The 23602-nt window shown below is 34.6% G+C and overlaps 1 protein-coding gene across 1 annotated transcript in view; it reads left to right on the top strand.

Moving 5' to 3' along the window:
- Positions 1-20386, top strand: part of LOC130622687 (solute carrier family 35 member B1-like) — a 34314-nt gene extending 13928 nt beyond the window's left edge. The window contains exons 2-9 of the mRNA XM_057438177.1: positions 4336-4433; positions 10055-10185; positions 10334-10364; positions 10477-10580; positions 10753-10800; positions 11173-11299; positions 19264-19370; positions 19464-20386. Coding sequence (XP_057294160.1) covers positions 4336-4433; positions 10055-10185; positions 10334-10364; positions 10477-10580; positions 10753-10800; positions 11173-11299; positions 19264-19370; positions 19464-19661 — 844 coding nt within the window. The 3' untranslated portion in view covers positions 19662-20386. The remainder of the gene's footprint in view (positions 1-4335; positions 4434-10054; positions 10186-10333; positions 10365-10476; positions 10581-10752; positions 10801-11172; positions 11300-19263; positions 19371-19463) is intronic.
- The last annotated feature ends 3216 nt before the right edge of the window (positions 20387-23602 follow it).

The following is a 23602-nucleotide window of genomic DNA, read 5'->3' as shown; positions in this document are numbered from 1 at the left end:
CTACTTTTTAAATTGATCTTGAATTTTTCCAACTTACAGACTTAAGGTTTTTAAAACTAGTCTGTAATTTAGCTATAAGAAAGGTAATTATTTTTTGAAAATAAATATGCATCAAGCAAAAATAGCAAAGATACAAACATTGCACAAATAAAAATACTGAAAGTGGCAGTTTTAGTATATAATACTCAAAGCTCACTGGTAGCCTTGTGGTAGAGCGTTTGCTTCCAGTGCAGAAGGTCTGGTCAAGTCATGCCAGACACTATAAACGTGTGAATCTATCCTTTCTGCTTAGGGTTCAGCAGAATAGGATTAATAATTTTGTCTAGCTATATGCAATTGCCGTGCTTTAAGTTTACTAGGACATCCCTTTGCAGGACCCTTGTTGATAGCAGTTCCAAAAAGAACTGAAGATGCTATCCTGGGTAAATAATTTTAGTAATAATATGTATGTTTTTTTTGTAGCAGGTTGACTTCTGCTATCATAGTTAAAACAAACTTTCACACTCCTGAGAGCTTACAAGTTGTACTTGTTTGCAAAACTTTTTTGTTAAGGATGTATGACATACCCTTTTAGCATGAAAGTTTTTTTTTCAGCAACGATAAATCAAAGTTTAATTATATTAATCCATCAATAAGAAGTATTTTTTATTACCTATCAAATAGTGCAAAATTAATTTGAAATTTCTTAACTTGTAAAAAATAAAGAGACGTTTTTGAAACACTCTCACTTCATTAAAAAAACCAATTTGCAGACACAAAAAAGTTTTTTTTTTATTTTGTTTGGTCAAAAAGATGCATACAACTAAGAATAGAAGCATTTAATAATTTAAGAAGATCACCATTTTATCTATTTAAAAATTTAATTTAATTCCCAATAATCAAAGTAGATGTCTTCCTTTTCCTTTGATGTTGCCGAAAAATGCATGTCTCAAATGTGTCTTGAAACCATTACAGTGCACCTAAAACTTTGAGGCCAAATAACTTGGAAACGAGGTGGTGATGTCAATGAATTGTCACAGCGTGGGTAACTAGGGACCACCTAGAACCAATTTGGGTAATTTTCCCAAACCTGTGTCCGCAAATCCGTTTCAGAATGGATGGGTTAATGACGTGATCAAAATACCTTCAAACCCTAATAACTCTGCAACAGCTTGTCAAAAGTACATGATCCTATACATTTTCTTGATCAGTGTTTCAAGATTTAATCGATAAAGGCAACAGGTATACAAATTTCCAAAAAAATATTTTTAGGTTTTGACGGGCTGTTGCTGACGTCAGCAAAATTTTAAACCCTTATACCTCGTTAACCGCTCATTAAAAGCACATGATCATATACATTTTCTTGATCAGCGCTTTAAGCTCTACACAATAGAGGCAATGTGAAAACAAGCTTCTGAATTATTTTTTTGTGGATGGGCTGCTTACGTCATCAAAATTCAAATAACGCTTCTTTTTCATTTTTATCCTGGCTCAGTGGATTTTTCCACGGGCCTTATCGACTAGTATACATATAATACCCTAATGATAAAGCATTTATTTAAATCCTTAGCCCCCTTAAACGCTTTTAAAGTTTTTAACATGACACAACACGTACAATCTTACATCAGGCAGTTTTGCTGTATATGAAAACTAGTCACCATAAACAGTTTCACTATCTGTAAAATGTCTAATACAAAAAGGATATATTTCGTAAATGCTGAAAGCAAACTTGATTTCTCTAATTTCCAAAATTGATAACAATTTTCCACAATATTATTCTTAAACAATGACTTGGGATTGCAATTTTCTCCCATGTTTAAACCATTAAAACATGTTAATAAAAAATTATATCATTGTAATATCTTTCAATTTTTAATCTTCAAAATACACAATTCCAAATATTGATCCCATGAACTTTAATTATAGTAGAATAGAATTAGACAAAAAAGCAGCATGACCCCCCAAAAATTAATATAAAGCTGAAACTTGTTACAGAGGTAGGTTATACTGTTAGGATTCACAGGAAAAAAGCCCCATTGGCTGAGTCCCGGCAACTCTCAAAATTGACAAATTTTATAATGGCGGTTTTACGTTTTGGTCAGAAATTCGATTTCTCAAAATATCATCATGTTATACATCGTTAGAAAGGAAATTTCATGCTGAGCAATATTTTCTTTGGAAGTAAAGGTTAAAAATGATCATAAAAAAGTATTTGCTGCTTATTGAGCAATAGTTTATTGTAATTCAATCATTTACAGAAATCAAGGTTAAAAAAGATCTTCAAAAGCATTTTTTTCTTCATCATGTCCATCGGTCTCGTCATCACTAACATCGATTCTCCCATAAACATCCTAAAAATACAAATATTATATTTGAATCTGTTGTCTTTTAATATGCAACTTGGGCACATTGTATGTAGTACACTTAACTTACCGCCTTGTTATTACAGTCCTCTCCACAACAACTACCACATGCAGACATGCATTTCAACCATTTTTTTGTACATGAACAAATATTGGTTCCGCATGTGTTCTTTGAAGAAGATTAACAATTACATCTGATGACTTTTTGTATATTAGGTGAGTGGAGGTTTCCATCTTCCATACAGAATGGATTTCTGATCTCAAACCATTTGTAAAACTTTTGGCAGACGTTGTTATCACGTTCTTGTCATTTTGTTCCCATTTCAAAATTCTGATCCCTCAAGCCAGTGGGTATACCTGAGAGTTTAATCATGCTTTCATGAACAGCTGCAATGTGATACTTATTATCCATAGATTCCTCACATTATCTCCAAAACCTCTTCCCCTTGTTAGACCACCAGTGCATTTTATGGAGCGCATGAAAGTTTGCTTGATGACTAGGTCAGACCACAATCCTGCCCAGAATCTTCCAGATCGTCGTACAGCATGGCGACCTTCCTGAAACTGTTGTGTAACCATGGGTTTGTCTACGATAGGCAAAGCATTTCTTGACTGTACAATTGTGAGCATTTAGCATAATTTATATGACCCGAAGCTGCAAATAAGTTTATCATTTTCATGATTGTTTGGATGTGTAGGTGCCAGTTGGAACTTCTCTCTGCAACAATGACCTCAATATAGAGCGAACAGTATTTCACCATGTATCTCCTCTACTCTTACATCGAATCATAAGTGTTGTAATCAATGGTAGCGTTGTTACTCTGGCAACAGTTAAGTACTTTCACATTGCTTTTTTCATACAAGAAAGCAGTTTGTTTTCCAACTAAAAGTACTTGATGATCTTAATTTCTTACTAGGCTTTTCTAAACTAGTGGATTTTCTAGTATCAACAAATTTCCGTCTGCAATTATGATGCACAAGAACTTTAGGCTGAACTGCTTTGCGAACTCTTTGAAATATATGAAAACAATTAAAACCAATACTTTACTATACTTCAAATGGCATTAAAAGAACTTTCCAAGCTTTTTCTTAATAAATAAATTTACTAAATACTGAGAAAAAAGATTATTATCTATATACCTGCATAACTCATCTAATCCATGTTCATTGCTTCATTCTCATATTTTTCTTTGCATAGTGCACAAACTTCCATTTCGCCACAATTCATAAATTATTTAGTGTCATGTAAATGTATTTACTTCTAAAAATATGTTATTGTTGATCAAATAATCTCTAAATTTAATTAAAAAAAAAACACAATCATTATCAGACAAACAACAACGCGGGACAAACTTTTACTTATTTATCTATCTACTATGATGGCATTACATAGCATGCTAATTCGACCAATATTCTATACTTTATTCGAAATACTACTGCTACTATTCGAAGTATACATAGTTGCGCTATAAAAAAGAAACACTTCATCATGATTAAGAAATACCTACTGTAGCCGAGGCCTCTCAAAACATAACTGATTAAGGCCAACCCGTGCTGAAATGTTACTCAGTATGAAATTTTCTTTCCAACGATGTATAACATGATAATATGTTAAAAAATCGAATTTTTGACCAATACCCAAATACAGCATTATGAATTTTGCCCAATTTTGGGAGTTGCTGGGACTCAGTCAATGGGGCTTTTTTTCCTGTGAATCCTAACACTATAACCTACCTCTGTACCAAGTTTCAACTTTATAATAATTTTTTGGGGGTATTTTCATTATTCTGTCCTACTACTATTATAGTAAAAGCTGATTACTGTGATGCATTCAGAGGACCATACCGTTAAAATAAATATAGCAATGTTTAACGCCCTGTAACTTTGCATTCTGCAATCTGTTAAGTATTTTAAGAGTACACTTCTTGTTTTCTTGTCAAACCTTTTTTTGTTTTGTTTTCAAAATAATATTTTAATTTAACTATACATTTAGAACGCGTGTACCATATGGTGGGAAGCAAGAAAAATTCACATATCAACAAACTTTAGTGTTTGTACAGTGTGTTGTGAATGCGATATTTGCCAAAACAAGTAAGATTTATCTTAGTCTAATACTCACATCTAATCTTTACCCTATGTGGAGAAACCACAGGATTGCGTGACAGCAAATTATTTAATCTGTTATCTCTATTATATTAGCCGTATTTTGTCTGTGTGTTCAAAAGGTTACCGCGTCCCATAACGGAAACACGAAATGTGATATAAAAAGGACGGGCGACCCCATGGATTTTTCCACGGGCTAACGACTAGTCTATATAATAATATGATGGTGACATCAAAATTTTGATTTCTTGTTACCTAAATGTCATTTTAGGCCAAAATTGGTCCAAAAATTAAAACAACTTCATTTTTGGCTAAATCTGGCACAGTTAACCAATAAAGTATGCTGAAAATGATGATGGTACAAAAGTTTGATTTTTTGTCACCTAAATGTCATTTCAGGCCAAAATTGGTCCAAAAATTAAAACTACTTTATTTTCAACAAAAATTGGCAAAGTTGTTAACAAAAAAAAGTATGCTGAACATAATGGTGACATCAAAATTTTGATTTCTTGTTACCTAAATGTCATTTTAGGCCAAAATTGGTCCAAAAATTAAAACAACTTCATTTTTGGCTAAATCTGGCACAGTTAACCAATAAAGTATGCTGAAAATGATGATGGTACAAAAGTTTGATTTTTTGTCACCTAAATGTCATTTCAGGCCAAAATTTATCCAAAAATTAAAACTGCTTTATTTTCGACAAAAATTGATACAGTTAATAAAAAAAGTATGCTGAAAATGATGGTCACATCAAAATTTTAATTTTTTGTCAACTAATGCTGGTTAAGACCATAAACGTTTCAATCGCAAGACTTTCAACCATGAATGATAGGCTGTATTTTTTGTTAGCAATTTCTTTTCAATGTGAGTTTAATGACACGTTTCGTTTTGTTTGCGTTTGTTGTAAGATATAATGTCACTGGTCAGGGGCGGATCCAGACTTTTATCAGACTTAGTCAAAATATTGCTGCTGCGCAGCAATATTTGGACTAAGTCTTGAATTTAGCAGCAGGGGGTCCTGGGGGCGCTGTAAGCCCCCCCAGGTGGGGTCAGAATCTTTCGCTAATTTAAACTTTGCGGGTACAAAAATCGATGAAAATTGTCTTCCGATTTATCTAGTTATTAATAAAATTGATGAAAAGAAACGCTAAGCTATAAGACAATTTCCAAGAACATTTTTTATAAGAATCAACTCTCCGTCTTACACGTCTTATTTTAAATAGATAAAAGCACTAAAATTAACAGGGATTAACTACAATAAAGTGAAACAATTGTGAATATATTTCAATATTTATAAACTCTTGCTGTTTCTGCCAATATCAGGCTTCATCAGCATGACTAGGTGAATCAAATGATCACACCAGCCATGGACAGCAAAATAAAACACAATCATAACAAAAACAATAAGAATATGGAAAGATCAGGATAATGAAGATGAAATGTACATACGTGTGATATGGTACATACACACCTTAACCCATGTATTCGTTCAGATATATTTGTTTATTCATAGGGCTAAACTCAAGTTTCGTTTAAACTTTAAAAGAAGAATTAAGAAGGTCAATTTCCTGCTTATTGCATGCTGAAATAGGAAAATGCAACTTTCGGTTAAGAAAGTTGCAACCTGGAACAAGGGGAACGTAATGATTTGGCTTGAAGTCTATACCAGACTTAACAATACCTTCATAACAAAATAAAATTTTTAACTGATCTTCATCAGGTAAAATAGATGGGCGTGGCAAAATACACTGTCTAAAGAGAGTTCGAAACCGTAACAAGCCGAACTGTGGGTAAAACGTATTAATTTTTCTCTTTATTACTGTTGACAAGGCAGGTATTGATAGAAAAGGAGACCATGTCTTGGGGGTGCCGTTGTTGATTGCTTCCACTTTAACTGCCTCCTCAGGAGAAAGATTTATATCACAAACAATATGGGAAAATCTGAATAAACTTTTTTCAGATACTTGCCTTTTGGTTTTTAAAACCAAATTGAAAACAAGGATGATTGAAATAAAAGGAAGGATGCAAGAAAAGGTCTATGGATAAGATTCTCAAAACATCTACAAGAGAATTATCACCTACCAATACCAACGATGCTGAGCTGTATAGACAGTCTCCTGATGGATTGGATCTAAAAATAATATATTTTACCATGACCTTTCACTCAACAAACTTGATTTTCTAATTGCCAATCGAAGAGTTGTTTATTTTCATCACCAACCTTACTTATCCAGATGTCAAGTTCTTGCTTCTAATAACAACACAAATATTAATTGAGAATGAACTCCTCCACAATGCTGAAAATTCTGTTCAAAGCTCATAATACAAAAACAATTAGCCAGCTAGCTATAGCTAAATAAATCTTTTTTATTTGTTTTTAATAGTCTGTTGTAAAAAGCTCTCCCTCAACCAGCTTTTCGTAGCGAATATACTGAAAACCTTTAAATAAATGTACGGCGTGTTGGAGAGTAAAAAACATACTTCTCACTTTAAAGCAATAATTCCTTTATCTTCACACCTCGCCTCAGATGGAAACAGATGGAATGTATATATCTGCACCTGAATTCCGATGAAGACTTTTACCAATCAAGGGATAAATATCCCCAAACAACAAAAATGTCCGAGAATAAACACTTTCTAAAAGTTCTTTTTGGATTTTACGAACATATTCAACATTTATCACACTTTAAATCTGTAAGCAGCCGCGCCAACATGTCTACAGTAGCCATGATAGTACGGAAAGAATCCAAGCCAAAAGGCGTGAGTCTTTGACTAATCCTGATGGATGGGAGTTAAAACTATAGCCTAACAGGTTATATGTAACCACGCAGTACGGAACCTAAATTTCCGACGCCGGCTGTGGGCCACATATTGTTGGACTACGCATAGAGTGTGAAAATTACGTCACGACTTTGACGTCACATGCCCCTTAGGTGAGATGGAGAGGGTTGCGGGCCATAGCTATTTGAATTTTGACTGACTGAGTGACTGATTAGTCAGAATGAATCAGTCAGAATCTGTAAGCTATAATTTGCAACCCTCTCAGTCTATATGGTAGCGACGTCACAACATGAACATCGCCATAGGCGAAATGGAGAGGGCTGTGAACCATGGCTTTTCGCCGTAAATAAATTTATTTCTGATTTTTTAACGCGCTCCGTCTGCAACACCTAGATCGTCGACATTATTCGCTTGGCTAACATTTTCGTCAAATTTACACTTAGTCACGCGACTTATCTGACTAACCCTGGATCCGCGCCTGCTGGTGTGCTTTATCTTCAGAGGTTCATGCACCAAACCCCTTCGAATGTTTGGCACAATAACACAACGAATTAGCAGGTTTTCATCAAATATTTTGGTAGCGCGCGGAAATTTTTAGAGCCCCCAGGGCTTCTTGTGTAGATTTAAATTTGATATTTTCCAAACTATGGCTGTTTCATATTTTTGTATAAGCTTTTAAGGGAAAGATAATATTTAAAATGTGTAAAAAATTTATTTTTGTTGATTTTTGCGAACTCTTGCAGACCTCCTTTTTGACATTTCAGAATAAAATACTGAGGGTTTTCAACATAATCACTTATAAGATGTGCATATTTGAGATGCGTTGTTTTTAACATTGTTATTATCCGTGTTGTGACTGTCGGTGTTCTTACTGTCAGTTTTGTGGGTTTGGTGTTGTGAGTGTCGATGTTGTGAGTGTCGTTCTTTTCATCAATTAGATTTTACACCTTGGAAGATGTTCTTTTTTATTTTGTGTAAGATTTATGTGGAGGATTTAATGCGATTTGGCATTTGAAATTTTGTGTAAGATTTTGAGAACATTTTTTTTTGTATATGCATTGCTGACGTCAAAAAAACATCTAAAGCAACCTATTTTTCATTGCCCTTTTGCCTAAGTGGATTTTTCCACGGGCCTTATCGACTAGTCTCTATAATAAAACGCCAGTTCTGTGTCTCTGTAACAGGCAAAGAGGATGTGTTCATTTTCTTTTTGTGTTGCCGAAAAATGCATGTCTAATATATTAAATTTTTTGACGTTACGGCGCGACGTCAATAACACTACTTTAACGTCAATCTCTATAATAATACGCCAGTTCTGTGTCTCTGTAACAGGCAAAGTGGATATGTTCATTTTCCTTTGATCTTACCGAAATTTTCTTTGAAGTAACCGAAAAATGCATGTCTAACATGTTATATTTTCTGACGTTACGGCGCGTCGTCAATAACTACTTTAACGTCAATATCCACTTTAACGTCAATATCCTATATTAAATTAATGAAGGCGTTACAGTGCACTTAAAACTTTGAGGCCAAATAACTTGGAAACGAGGTGGTGACGTCAATGATTTTTCACCGCGTGGGTAACTAGGGACCACCTGGGACCAATTTGGGTAAGTTTCCCAAACTTGGGTCCTCAAATCCGTTTCGGAATGGATGGGTTGATGATGTCATCACAAAACCTGCAAACCCCAATATCTCTGCAACCGTTTGTCAAAAGTTCATGTTCCTATACATTTTCTTGATCAGCGTTTCAAGATCTATACAATGAATGCAACGGGTGTACGAATTTATGAAGAAATTTTTTTGAAACTTTTGGTAGGGACTTTGCGGACGTCAGCAAAATTTTAAACCCTTATATCTCCTTAGGCGTTTGTCAAAAACATACTATACTATACATTATTTTGATCAAGGTTTCAACCTCTACACATTACAGACAACAAATGTCTAAATTTCACCAATTTTCTTTTTGTATATGCACTGCTGACGTCAGCAAAAAATCTAAAGCAACCTATATTTCCATTGTTCTTCTGCGCCTTAGTGGATTTTTCCACGGGCTTTATCGACTAGTCTTATATAATAATACGAAGTGTATCTGACGGTCATAGCGGATATCATCATTTTGCTTTAAAGTCGCCGAAAAATTATGTCTCAAATGTTAAATTTTATGACGTTACGGCGCGACGTCAATAACACAACTTTAACGTCAATATCCTATATTAAATTAATGAAGCCATTACAGTGCACTTAAAACTTTGAGGCCAAATAACTTGGAAACGAGGTGGTGACGTCAATGATTTTTCACCGCGTGGGTAACTAGGGACCACCTAGGACCAATTTGGTTAATTTTCCCAAACCTGGGTCTCCAAATCCGTTTCGGAATAGACGGGTTGATGACGTCATCAAAAAACCTTCAAACCCTAATATCTCTGCAACCGTTTATCAAAAGTGGATGATCCTATGTATTTTCTTGATTAGCGTTTCAAGATCTATACAATGAAGGCAACAGGTTTACAAATTTCTAAAAAAAATTTTAAGCTTTTGACGGGTCTTTGCTGACGTCAGCAAAATTTTTATGCTCTTATACTCCTTAGTTGTTCGTCCAAAACATTTGATCCTCTACATTATTTTAATCAGCTATTTGAGCTCTACACAAAAGAGGCCACAAGTAAACAAACATATATAAAAAAAATTTATGTCGACGGGTCCTTGATGACATCATTAAAATTTAAGTAAAGGTTCTTTCACTGTTATCCTGCCTAAGTGGATTTTTCCACGGGGCTTTATCAACTAGTTATTATAATATTATTACAGATATCATATTTCTCTAGTTATTAAAGCAACTCACAGATCATTTGAAGACAAAACACCGACACTTATGTACATTTGGTGTGCAATGTCGTATATGGGGGCTATGCTGGCTAGTAACATGTCTCTTCGATATGTAAATTATCCAACACAGGTGAACTATGTTTATCGATGAATTTACTTGCATGCTTTATTTTATATTTCAGTTTTAAGTCCACACTTTAAATCTCCTTCTTTACTCGATATTCTACATCTACTTGTCTTTGTTTTTGTCCCCTGATAGTATTTAACTTTCTTTATAGGTACTTGGAAAGTCTTGCAAGCCTATTCCAGGTAATTATTTGATTATTTTTTCAAAAATTGTGCGCATTGAAAAGTACTGTGCATGTATTAACATATCTCGTCATGTGTCATATACTGTTTATACATAAACATTTCCTTATAGTGATGATACTTGGTGTACTGTTAGCACGAAAAAAATATCCTCTTATAAAGTATTTATGTGTTTTGATGATAGTTGCTGGTGTTGCTTTATTTTTCTTCAAGGAGGTTTGTATATACTTCTGATTGTTAGCTGAAGTCTTATACTAGCATTTAATAAACTTAAATAAAAATTACTCAGATGTTCAGTTGGAGAGTAATTGGCCATGTTTCTTGGTTTGAGCATATGTCGTTCTTGTACTACGTATTCTCCTCAACTTGACGTATTTTTTTGTTTTAGAAAAAAGGATCAACAGTGGAATCAACTGGGTTTGGAGAACTACTTTTGGTAGGTGTTTTAATTTTTTAGTTCTGTGCATACGACCATTTACAGGTGTGCAGATTTTAAAAAAACAATTGTTTTCTCTGTATGACATTTCCGTAAAAAAAAAATTAACAAGTTCTAGGAGAAAATGTATTCGCTTGCTTTGCTTTTCATCCAGAAATACCTTTCTCTGTTTTTCTTAATTCAAGTTAGATTTTACATCCATTCATACGTAAGTGAAGTTTTTATTCGTTTTGACAAGTTTAGATACCATCATTATCATAAAGAAAAACTTATCGTTTCTGCAGACTTTCCTAGAGTTGTGTCTATGAAAGTCTTCAGGCCTAATTTACTTTTAGGTTTGTGTCTTATTTCTTTGTTGCTATATTTTTTCAGGTGGTATCACTGGCATTGGACGGAATGACAGGTGCAAGCCAGGAAAGAATGCGTGTAGAGTACAAGACACAAGCGCATGCAATGATGTATTCCGTTAATAAATGGTCCTTGTTTTTATTAGGCACAGGTTGGTTTATTGTTAAGCGTAGATAAAATGAAAATATCTTGACATATGGTAGCATTATAGTTGTGTTTTCATACCGACTGATGGCTTTGTGGTAGAGCGTTTGCCTCCAGTGCAGAAGGTCTTGAGTTTAAATCCTGGCCATGTCATGCCAGAGACTATTAAAGTGTGAATCAATCCTTTCTGCTTGACGCTCAGCACAAGAATAGGATTGATATCTTAGGAGGCTGTATAGTTGAGCAGTTGCTGTACTTGCACGCCTTCAATATCTCAAATGGGAGCTTTAAATGTATTAGGGACCCCCTTCGCAGGACGCTCGAAATTTGTCTTTTTGATTAAAATTAAAGGGAACTAACGATAAAAACTACGTACAAAACCTACATTTCTGCATATCACGAAAACAACATAACATAAAAAAATTTAAATATTTTTATTTTTTTGTTCAAATTTTGTCTCCAAAAATTGATAATTACATTAACGGTCGCCGCCAATATAGAACAAAAGCCAACTTGGTTCGTACATATTTTGTTGATTTATGACGTCACACGACGTACATAGCTCAACTGAATTTGTAACACGATGAAGTAAGATTCACTCACTTCTTCGTCTTCTAAGCATCCTCGTCCTCCGGGTTTGTTCCCTATGTCAAAGCCGCTAGCGCTTACTTGACAGCTAAGCGAGACCGTGGCACAGGCTGCTTTTCATAACCAGTATATTGGTTACTATAAATAATTAATGAGTTTGTCTTGCTGTTACAGTTCCTGCGGCTAGTAAGAGCAATTTGATCGACTCCTCGTTCTTCACACAGGTGGGAACAATGTCATGAAAATTTTATTTCAAAACAAGTTATTTGTTCACCCTGAAGCTATATTTTATAGTGATTAAATATTCTAAGAAGCCTTATTTATCAAGCTTATTTTGTTTGCATATACTGATACAAGATAACCTAGCTCAATTTAGCTGGCTAGCTAGCTATTATATTTTACAAGTGTAGTACTCTTTAGGAAAAAGTGTAAGTCTTAGACAGGGAAACCAAACCAAAGCTAGCTTGAATAGCTTTGGTTTGAATAATTGGCTGAATAATTTTAGCACCTTGTACTTTTATTATACCAACGCAGTTGTTGGCTAAACAGTTGTTTATTAATTAACCCAGGTTAATATTATTAGGTTTAAAATTTGGTCAAAATTAGCATATTGCTTAGCAGCCTTCAGTCCTTATATCTACGCTACGCTACACTGCGATCTTTTCCCTTCCTCAGCTAGCAACTTTCTCAGTTAAACTATGGTAAAAATTTTCCTAGAAGCAATATATGCTGCGTTTAAACAGCAACATCAGGAATAAATTCACTACCGATGAACATGATCCAAAGGGTCAAGGTCTGGTTCACCTTTCCCTTGCTGTGTTGGTAAAGTAAAGGTCCTAGGTGCTAAAAACAACCAGCTAAGAAATTTGTGATCAAGAAAGGCCTTAGCAATTTAGCTTGCCTTGCCTGACCCAAGAGAGAGATTAATCTTTTCTTTCACTTAATTTGTTATATATTTTATAGCTATGGTGTTATTTAATAATTACGTAACACACAAAGTAGCCATGTTTTTTCACCATTTGTAACCCATCGTAACAAATCTAGCACCACCCAACCCCTTGTTACATAATATTTCGAATATTCATTTCCATATTACCATTTTTTAATATTACCAAAAACGTTGATGTAACAGATAATCAGGGAAACAAGTGCTGTAATATGAGAAAAAGATATACATTTATTTAGCACACAAGATGACATTTTTGGTAACTTTGTCCAGAGACCAGAAACAAATTCAAGATGTAGATCATACATTAAAATAACTTAAAATATCCGTAATACATAGCGTCAAATTCAAAATATAACAAAATAAGAACAGAAAACTATTACTAAAAAATGTTTTAAACCAGGCTGTAAAGCAGTTTGCGTACGTAACTCTTTTACAGTGACACAACAGGGCGTCACGTGTTGGTTGAAGTTTTTGGGGCTCTGGTGTTTTGTTCTTACTGCAAAACCTTTTGTAACGAGCTTCGTTGGTGTTGTTGCAGTTAATACCATACAGCTGACACTAAAACGTTTCCAGTGTTGGATACAGTGTTGAATCAAACGTGTCTCCGATTCTTGTAAAGTCGCTTTGAGACTCCATAGATTTTTTAAGGATGTTAAAGGATTTTACCTTTCCAATACCGTAAAACGCACTGGTGTAGTCGTTCCCGGTAAATGTATGAAGTGCAGGAAGTGCTCAGCAAAGATTGCGTTCCAGTTGCTGAACAATATCTGACACGATCTGTGGTCACCTAAACTAATCTGTTCTTCAAAATGGAATGCATATATTGTAATGTCACTGCCAACGGTAGATATGTAAGTAGAATGGCCTCCGCTTGCATGGACGTGTTTTGCGCGTAAGAGAATCTTTGTATCTGCCACTTCCTCACTTGTTTCCAGTGATTCCTCTTCCGAACAAATGTTCATTCCGTTTGCACAATTTAGTTTGTAAAACTTTGAAGCGGAATTTACATATAGAGCAGATTGCGCAGAGAAATATTTAGCAAAGCGAGATGCATGTGACCTATCCTGTAAAAGGTGATCAACAATTTCGCTTAAGTTAAATCGTTTCTCATAAACTTCGCCCACTGCCTTGGTCGATGCTGCTCGCGTCGTTCAATCCTCACTCGCAGGGTTCTTGTCTCTTTCAAATGATTTAATTGAATTTTGATTATATTGGTCGGTTATATTTCAGCGTTGGCCTCCTTGATTCGCCGTAACGCAAACTTTGAAACGTCGCCAAATGTTAAAAGATTAACCGATGCTAGCTGTTGAAGTATGACCATTCCATCAAATATCCATGCGTCAAATTCAGTATCATTAGCAGGACTTATAGCACTCTCTCTACAGCTCCTAAATGCGACCAGCAATTAGCGGTTAGTTTAAATGAAAAGGTTTTATAACAAGCGAAATATTTATACCTAAAAGTTTTGCCTTCACAGTTTTTACTGTTCCTCAATCTAGTAGACCCAATAGCCAAGGAATTTGACTCAGGGAGTATGACAGTACGTCTTGGAGTAAGATGGTAGCTCTGCTTTTGGCGAGAACTTACAACTTCCAAACATGCTTCGTTCGGCGGCAATGGTTACAGACCTTTCATTTCCTTTGACAACTTTCATTTCCTTTGACATCTTTCATTTCCTTTGACAACTTTCATTTCCTTTGACAACTTTCTTTACCACCAGGCTCTGAAACGACTTTAACTTTATCCTTTTTATGGGAACTTAAAAAGAAGTATCTCCATTTTAAGGACGATCACGGATAAAGTCGTTACACCCACTTGGACCAAGATTCCAAGCAGTTAATAGATCATTGGCTACGTCGCGGGGAGCTTAAAGACCTCAGCAGAGGTTCACAAGTGATTCCCGATATTCGGAAGACCCTCCCAATTCTACCAGGACATCGTATAATCGTTGAACACAATCTGCATCGAACTTTACTCGTGAAGGTCCAAGGTCTTTAGGGCGTGACGATATTGTGTTTACGAGAATGCAGTCCTCCATGATTAATTGACATTGTGCAAGAGTATGACTTTTAAGGACCCAGCGTTAGATATTTATAGCAGAAGTGCTGTATCCAGTTATTCCACCGTGACATTTCCGGTCTCGGTTTATTGTCTGTTCGATGATCTGATCGGATGGAATTTTGAATATGCCAATAGATCTTTTTACACAAAAGCCCTAAAGTACAACACAAGGTTTTAACAATTTAAATTGCAATATAAAAATTCGTAAACATCCACTTACATGAACTGCCCATATATTTCTGTGTAAGTTTCTGGCAGTTGCACCATATCGGACAAATAAAGTGTCAGAAAACGTGCATAACTTTGTCTGTGGTATGCAAAGAACGGAGGCAGCATTTTTCTTGTTGCTTCAAAGTGCAATTCCCATTAACCAATCTTTATCGAACGAATAAACACGCAAATATACTTTCACCATTTCAATAAACAAATTCCAGAATCCACAAGTTGGTCCATATACACCGTCATCTTTCATTGCTGTATTGTGCGCTTGTAGAGCTTCCACCAGTTTCTCACTGTCATCGAAAACGCCCCCCAAATTTCCAATATAGGCTAAATAACACTGATAAACAGTGTGTTGCAGAAATTGTCATGTTTTCAGTTTTTAAAGAAATAAAAATACTTACCCTGCGTAAAAAATCGGCTCTTGTAGTTAAATTACTTAACCCACCATATTCATTGTCCAATAACTAACTTTCAAAATGTTCAACGCGCAATCGGCAGATAGCGTTATATAAATACTTTAATATACGAACAGCGTTGTTGTACTGCTTGCCAGACAACATACGATCGACCGAGCATTCACCAATAAATAGCCATCCTCTGTCTGCATTATAAATGCCGAGACCATGACAAGTATGCGTGAATCGAAGTATAAGCATACATGTAAAATTATGTATTAGAAGTTAAAAGAAACATTATACCTAACACATTTGACTCGATTACTCGATTTTTATAACCGCGATGAATATGCACGAAGTGTGAAATTCTTTTAATTTACGTGGCTTGGATTCTGTAAAATTTCGACGGCTTTAGAAAATCCAGCGCCACATCAGTATCTTGTAAACCTAATTTCTCAGTCTTGCATTTAGATTATACTAGTAGTTCTAAAACATTATCTAGCTTTGTTGAACACTGGTCGATAGCATGAAGGTAGTTGATAGTATGTACGCTTTCTTCTTTACGATCATCGTAAAGTAGGAAGTTAAATCCTGTCCAACTTGGAATGTTACCGAGAGACATTGAAGAACACAAGACCCACATGAAATCAGCCATTTGTGATGCTTGGAATTATTTTTCTTCCAAATAACTTAGGTCGAGATTTTAAAGATGATTCGGATCTATCCTTTTTCTTTACAACATAAGAAGCCTGAATGTTATGCAAGGCATTAAAGGAACGTTTTCGTTTTGGTCTCTAACAATTACAGTTCTTTTGGTGCGAATGCAGTTGGTTTCACTACGCATATGTATTACAATACCATTTGTCAGTGCATGGATACACCAGTCAAAGTTTCGGAATTGATGTCGTTATTATCCCAAAAAAAAGTGATAAACCTGCGATAAAAAAAATAAGAGGTATTGATAAACAAAAAATAGAACTACTTCATAACTACGCAATATCCGGTTTGTGTGCGCTAAGAAAGTAAACAAAAAGAAGAGCGCGTGTACCTTGAAGATGATCAGTAGGTTGGAAGTCTTTGTTTATCAATTTTATCTGTAGCCAGTGTTGTCTCCGCATATGCTACCTCGTAATAAAATATACTATGTCCAAATTTGTTAAGCCATCTTACAATTACTTTAGACCGAGTCTTCCGTTTCATGCACAGGGACAGTACTGTATTCTTTATAGTTTTATGCTTTGCGTTTGTGACATTGTAAATTATATCTTGTCCCAAAGATGACAATCACATTTTTCCTTTAAGGCATTTGACTTTTCTTGTTATAAAGCAACGAGGTGAGAAATGAGGTCAATGGGAAAGGCAATTTAGTATTACATTTTAGAAGTTCACTTTTCTGTTGCTTCTGACGCAGTTGTATCCACCCTCAACTTTTTCATGAAACGATTGATGATTTGTCCTTTAGATTAGTTATCATTATATACAAAAGCACAACCGTATTGAGGCGCGTGAAGCTACACCTCTACTGCGAAGTACCCTAAAATAGGATCAATAACAAGTCTAGCGTCTGATATGGCTTTGAAATTGGTTAACAACAAAGAATTGTATTTGTCTAACCTCTTATTTGATGTCATTACATTGTTGTTGTCTGAAACAGTCTCCTTGATTAACGGGGAAAGCTTTTCAATGATATTGCCATCATCGAAGAGGATTCTACTAGCTCTAGTGTAACCACGATAACATGAATTTTCCGTTGCTTACCAAACAAGTCGACAAGAAGCTGTGTGTTGTCTTGCTTTAAATCACCTGTGTAGCTATCATAACATTTTTGATGAAATCGCAGAGATGTGATGTCTTAAGTTTCTAGTGCAGATAGTACCTCGCTAAGCGAAAAGATTTCTCTTGATAACGGGAGAAGTTCAATTTCACAATTTTTATTCTTACAGCAAAATAATACGACAATTCTGTTATGAAGATAACAAAATAAAAATGTTTTTTATATGAACACGAGACTTTACCAAAAAAAAAATAACAGCTACAGGCGTAAAGTTGTTTCAGAACTAAGAACAACCCAATTGTGAATTTCCCCCATTATTCAACTGACTTGACATTTGATAAACAACTGAAGTCTGGTTATATAAAAGTTATATAAAAATGAAATAATCAAAACTCTCTTTTCTCACTTTTTCCAATGACGTTTCTGTGAATGCTCTTAAGTAATTTCCTTATATTGTGAATAAAGCATTTTACGGCGGCCATTTCTAACTGCCTTTCTTTCTTCTTCTTCGTGTGAAACACACTTCCCACACTTTCGATTTCTCCTTATTTCTGGAAACCTGGGTATTCGATTTTTTAAATCGAACGTTTTCATTTTATAAAATAAGTAGTGGTCGGATGTAAATTTAAAAGCTTTAATATTTTACCTTGTTTTTCATTGAAAATATAAGGAGCTTGTTCGTTTTACTTATTTTTGTTCATGTAATTCTGCATTGAAATTGCAGTCTTGCAGTTAAAAGTAAAGCTGTCTTCCGTGGTGTAAAAAGATAATGTCTTGGATGCGAGAATTTATGTTCACGTTTTATGTGAATGTTTTTGTTATTTTTTCACCACACAAAAAAAATGAAAGGGCCAGTAAAAGAAAATCTGTTTTCTTTGTGTAGTAGGGAACTGATTTTTATATGTTTAAAATTTGTCCGCAAAAACTACAAGTACTCGTCCAGTTTTATGGCCGATAGCGCCCTGACAAGTTAGCAAGATAGTTAGCTAGCTACATGTCTTTTCTCACCAGCTGAATTGCCAATTGTTTTTTAACAAAGCTTTAAAAAAGAACCTATTTTCATTCTAAATGTCACCAATAGAAATCTGCCAAAATACCATCTTTCATAAAAATATTTACTGTTTGTCTCTTTTAAGAGTAATTTAAATTTATCGTGAGATTCGAGCGCTGAAGAAGACAATTTAAATTCTAGTAGAAAACGTCCTTGTAGAAAAAAGAATTTTAAATGCGAAAACAGGTGAAGAAACAAAAGTTTTTGTTTTGCTTTGCTTTCACAAAATCTATTCAAGTACACTTCATTGCCCATAATTATTTGAACTTCTGTTTTCGAAACTAGCAAATTAAAGCACCAGTCGTCTTTCAGGATGTTTTGATACAAAAAATAACACAGGAAAAATTTCATAAAATCAAATACACGTAATACTTATAATTTTGAAGTGATAAACTCATCCCCAAACTATATTTATGACAGTGAAACATTATATTCTGCGAAAGATATTTATTTTAAAGCAGCTTTTTTTAAGAAGGGAAAAATGATAAGTTTAGTTCACTAGACTATCCCTCGCTTTGTTTATCCAGAATGCGTTTGTTTACATACCCGCAGAATTACGTCATGCAAGTTAGTAATTTACCGAACAGAAATGCCTCATCGACACTGTCATGGCGGCAACCGTAGTACCACTTTCACCTTAAATATCTTGAGAACCAAAGCTAACAAATATAAAAAAAATTACACAGTTCGTATTTATACTGTAATGAACATGTTAAGCACAGCTTGTTATCAATCGTTAGTTCTTCTTTAAGCAAAAAAAATAAATTTAAATACCCCATAATTAGTCCAATGGTATAGCTGATCACCGCTATATACTTTGCGAAACGTTAACATATTGGTTGTACATTGGTAAAAAGTTTAAATTTGGATAACTATTCAAGAACTGTCTCTTATTTAAGTAGTATTTTAACTTTCTCAGCTTTCTTTTTAGCCATCATTTTTACTGGAGAACTGTTTCAATTCGTGGCTTTTTGTGGTCGGTACCCATACGTGTTATGGAACATGTTGTTGTTTTCTGTGGCAAGTGCGTTAGGCCAGGTATGTAGTTAATTTCCGAAGGGCAATTGCCTCAAAATTTTGGTGGGGTTGTAGAACTATCTGCAAAAACATATATATTTATTTATTTTTTAGAATTTCATCTTCACTACCGTCACAAACTTCGGTCCGCTCACTTGTTCCGTTGTGACGACAACACGAAAACTTTTCACAATATTATTTTCTATTCTTTTCTTTGGTAATCCGATAACAACTCAACAATCTTTTGCTGTTGGTTTGGTATTTGTGGGACTTGGACTAGACGCCATATATGGAAAAAACAGGAAAAGTTAACGGTTCGCGAAATGTTCATAGCGTTTTTAAAATTAGAAATATGCAAAATATTTAGCACAAACTTCAAACAACATAACCTTTTGGTAATATATATTCGATATATTAAATAATTTTTTGTTTAAATTTTTATGGTTTGTTAATAATAACACGTTTATATTTATTATCCATAAGAAATTAAAGCAAAACAAGCGTGCAGAATATGATTTTATGTTATAATCTAATAAATCCCTTACGAGTTTGAAGTTATAAGATTCGTTGTTAATTAAACTTCCAGTGACGGGTTTTTCAACAAAAAACCTTTTTATACTAGAATTCAAAACTTTTTTACGTAAAAGGTTTAAAATTCTTCAAAAATTTTGTAATCTCAATGAAAAAGTTCGCAGTCTTTTGTTTTGCAATTCGGATCATTTTCTGGACCCGTAATTATTTGATTGAGGTTATCAAATTTTACTGGTACTGTTGTAACATGAGTTAGTTAATACTACTATACGTATTTTTGTTGGAGGCGTGATAACAAGTAACAACCTCAATTTCAGGATCTGGCGACTGGAAAAGTATTACAGGCCTTGATTAGCTTTTTTTAAAGAGTAGTACAACTAGTAATAAAAAAATAATTTCACTTTATCCATATCCAAGAATACTTAATAGCTATGTGAAGGAAAATAAACATTGGATATAAAGTGTATGAACATTTTCTATAATACTTTTCAAAAACCGATATTTAATTTTTAGTTATACTTCGGGTATATTCTTCAATTCAACCTTGTTGCTAGCGTTCGTTGTGTCTTTTCTATTGCGGCGACGAGAGTAAGCGAGGTTAACTAACCTCTTCGTTAATTGAATATAAAAAGTAATTAATAAGTACTACTACAATAATAAATTAATTACTTGTTCGTGAAGAATGACTATAAAAACTATAAAAACAAAAGCAATATTTATACGGAAAAGTGGGCGTGGTCAATTGAAAAAAACTTTCTTTGCCCAATTCACCAATTAATCCACATTCATCTACTATGGTCCTGATTTTTGAAGTGCATTGTGGAGGTTATAAATTTAAAAAAATCTTTATTCGACTTCAATGAGCTACAAAAACCAAAGCTTGATTTGTCTCTCGTCCCCAGGGTTTTTGACTTATTGATTTGAGAGAAGACGACGAAAAATATCTGATATCGTTGAGTGATTTTTGGCCAATATATGACCAGGTCATACGTTAATTTATGCGACCAACAATGGAGGAACAACTGTTCTGCCTGGATTATGAACGCTGCCCGGATTATGTACGGCAGCTTCCCCCGTTTAAAAACAGAGCAGAAAATACTTAATCGGGCCATCATAATCAGCTGGCTTATGTACGAACACAGTTAAAAAATATAATTTGGCACTTATAAAACGAACTAAATTGGGGCAGGCCGGCTTATGTACAACACTTTTATATTAATTCTCACTTATAGAACGAACATAACCGGGGCAGGCTGGTTTATATACAAAACATCATTTCTCACTTCAAGAACTAAAACTGCCAAGAACAGTGTGTGATTAGAAAAATCAAAACAAATTTTAAATCTATATTATGGACGTGGATATTCTGCCGGTATCGGCAGAATAAGTAAGGGTATTTATTCTGCCGGCTGTAACCAACTACCGGCGGAATAAAGGGGGTATTAATTCTGCCGGCAGTAACCAACTACCGGCAGAATAAAGAGAGATATTAGTCTGCCGGCAATAATAACGGAAATCATGATAAATAAACCAAAAAGGTATTATTTTGCATAAAGTAAATATTGTACATAATCGTGGCAAAAATACTATTTCTCTGAAATGGCCGTGCAAATTCCCACTGTTGGCCCTTTTTCTCCAAAGGAAGTACCAAGCTCAGTACCCCAACGCTGGCCCAAATGGAAGCCAGCATTCAAATATTTTGTCATAGCTTCTGGCATTGCATCTGATGATCGCAAACAAGCTCTGCTACTACATCTTGTTGGTCTAGACACAAGATATATTTCACATCATAAATCCTACATTCCCACCAGAGACAAGCAAATATAATGTCACACTCCAAGCTCTGCTTATTTGGCAGCATGTATCTCCTTTTATCACTCAACTTAGAAATGTTTTTAGTAAAACTTCTATCAACTGGTATACCTAAGGCTGAATGTATTGTATTTCCCTCTACATTGATAGCAGCAACACCAGTTGGCGCCAGAATAAGAATTTTATCGTTTTTTAAGTTCCCTGTACCATAAGAAAGTGCTTTATTTAGCATGTCAGAAATTGTTTTTATCAAATGTGACTTTTCACCTTCTGCACTTCCTGTTAGAAAGATGTGAATTGGCTCAATTTTATGGTGTGCGTTACATGCCAAGCTTTTTGTGTACCTTATAACCCAATCATTCATGACTTCAAAAACTTCCCTTTGAGTTTCGTTTAATGCTCGAATATTTTCATGGAGTTCGTCATCAGAAATTCCAGAATTACTAACCGATGAAAAATTGTTCCCGATAATTGTGACGTTTTCGACTTCATTTGGAACATTGTCATTGCTATGGTAATTTATATTGCTCATCTCATCATAAACATCGTCATTTTCTGGATCAGCGAAGGAATCAAGATTATTTACATTCGTGTGAAAATTTATCATTGCTTCTTAAACAAGTTCACCGAATGGTTCGCTATTCCTTCATTTGTATTTATAATTTCTAATACACCGTGATGTAATAATTTCTCTGAGTAAGTACACGAGTTTTCACTTAACAATTCTGCTTCCTGGCGAAAAGGATAAAACATAAAGAGCAAATGATGTGCATACCCTTCTGGATTTTTCTGTCGACTAGGCACATGGTACCTTAGAACACGCTTTTCTTTTCGTAAAGACAACATTTCTTTTAAAGACATAAGATTTTTCGGATAAGGAGATTCCATGTGAGTATCAGCTATTATTTCTTCAAGTACTTCTGGTTAGCTGTCATTTTCATCTTCTGGTTTCGGTTTTATTTTCATAGAGTAGTTTGACAAGAATTCAGCATAACACATTTGTTCCAACATAGGGTATCTCTTCTTTTAAAATCTGGATTTGGTCTATCCATGCATCTATCCAACATATTTCGTTTAAAAATATCAGTACTGTCTGGCGGCAAACTTAAAATCTTTTCTTCGTTACGACAGACCCTATATCTCTTCTCAGGAATGTTACTGTTTGCAAAAACTACAACATGAAATGTCTTTCGTAACCATATTTCTGGCATTATAATAGCAACTGCTTCTTGAACTGACATTTCATGATGATTTCGATACGCATTTGCAATTGATTTCATTTGTACAAACAACGAATTGCCAGCTTCTAGTGCTTGTGATGCGGCTTTTTTCATTGCTTCTGAAGATTCGTCTTCAGCTTTAGATAAATAAGCGCACATGTAAGAGACTGCTTTATAATAATCAAGAACAGGTTGAATGTCTATGTTGGCTTCCCATGCCATCAAACCTTCGATAAAATAATTATTGATAAAACAGGAATTTGGAAGCCTTTGAAAGTGAATTTGAAATCCACTATCAGGGGATATACTCAGTGCGTTTTCATGCTAAACTTTAAAGAATTTCTTCAATTGTACCTGGTTGGGTATAACTAGGTTCATCTGGATGCAGAATATTGTTTAATCTTGGATTCGAATGTGAATCTATGTAAGTTTTTACTTTTTCTAGTATAGTCTTCCTTTCCTTTAGTTGTGTTTCCCTTTCTTCCTTAGAGATGTTGTCAGGCAAAGGCTCAGCGACAATTGTATGGTCTGTAAAAAATTTCCTGAAGGAGTATCGACAATTCTTGTTTTTATATTTACGACAAGATTTGGAGTGAGGATGTGTTTGATATGTCGAAACTAGTTTGTGAAGAACTGAGGTTGCTTTCTTTACTAGGAAGCTGGCATTTAACTATGTTATCCACAAAGGCA

Source organism: Hydractinia symbiolongicarpus, chromosome 12, assembly GCF_029227915.1.
Source record: "Hydractinia symbiolongicarpus strain clone_291-10 chromosome 12, HSymV2.1, whole genome shotgun sequence".
Classification (NCBI taxonomy): Eukaryota; Metazoa; Cnidaria; class Hydrozoa; order Anthoathecata; family Hydractiniidae; genus Hydractinia; species Hydractinia symbiolongicarpus.
This window is presented reverse-complemented; position numbering and strand designations above follow the sequence as displayed.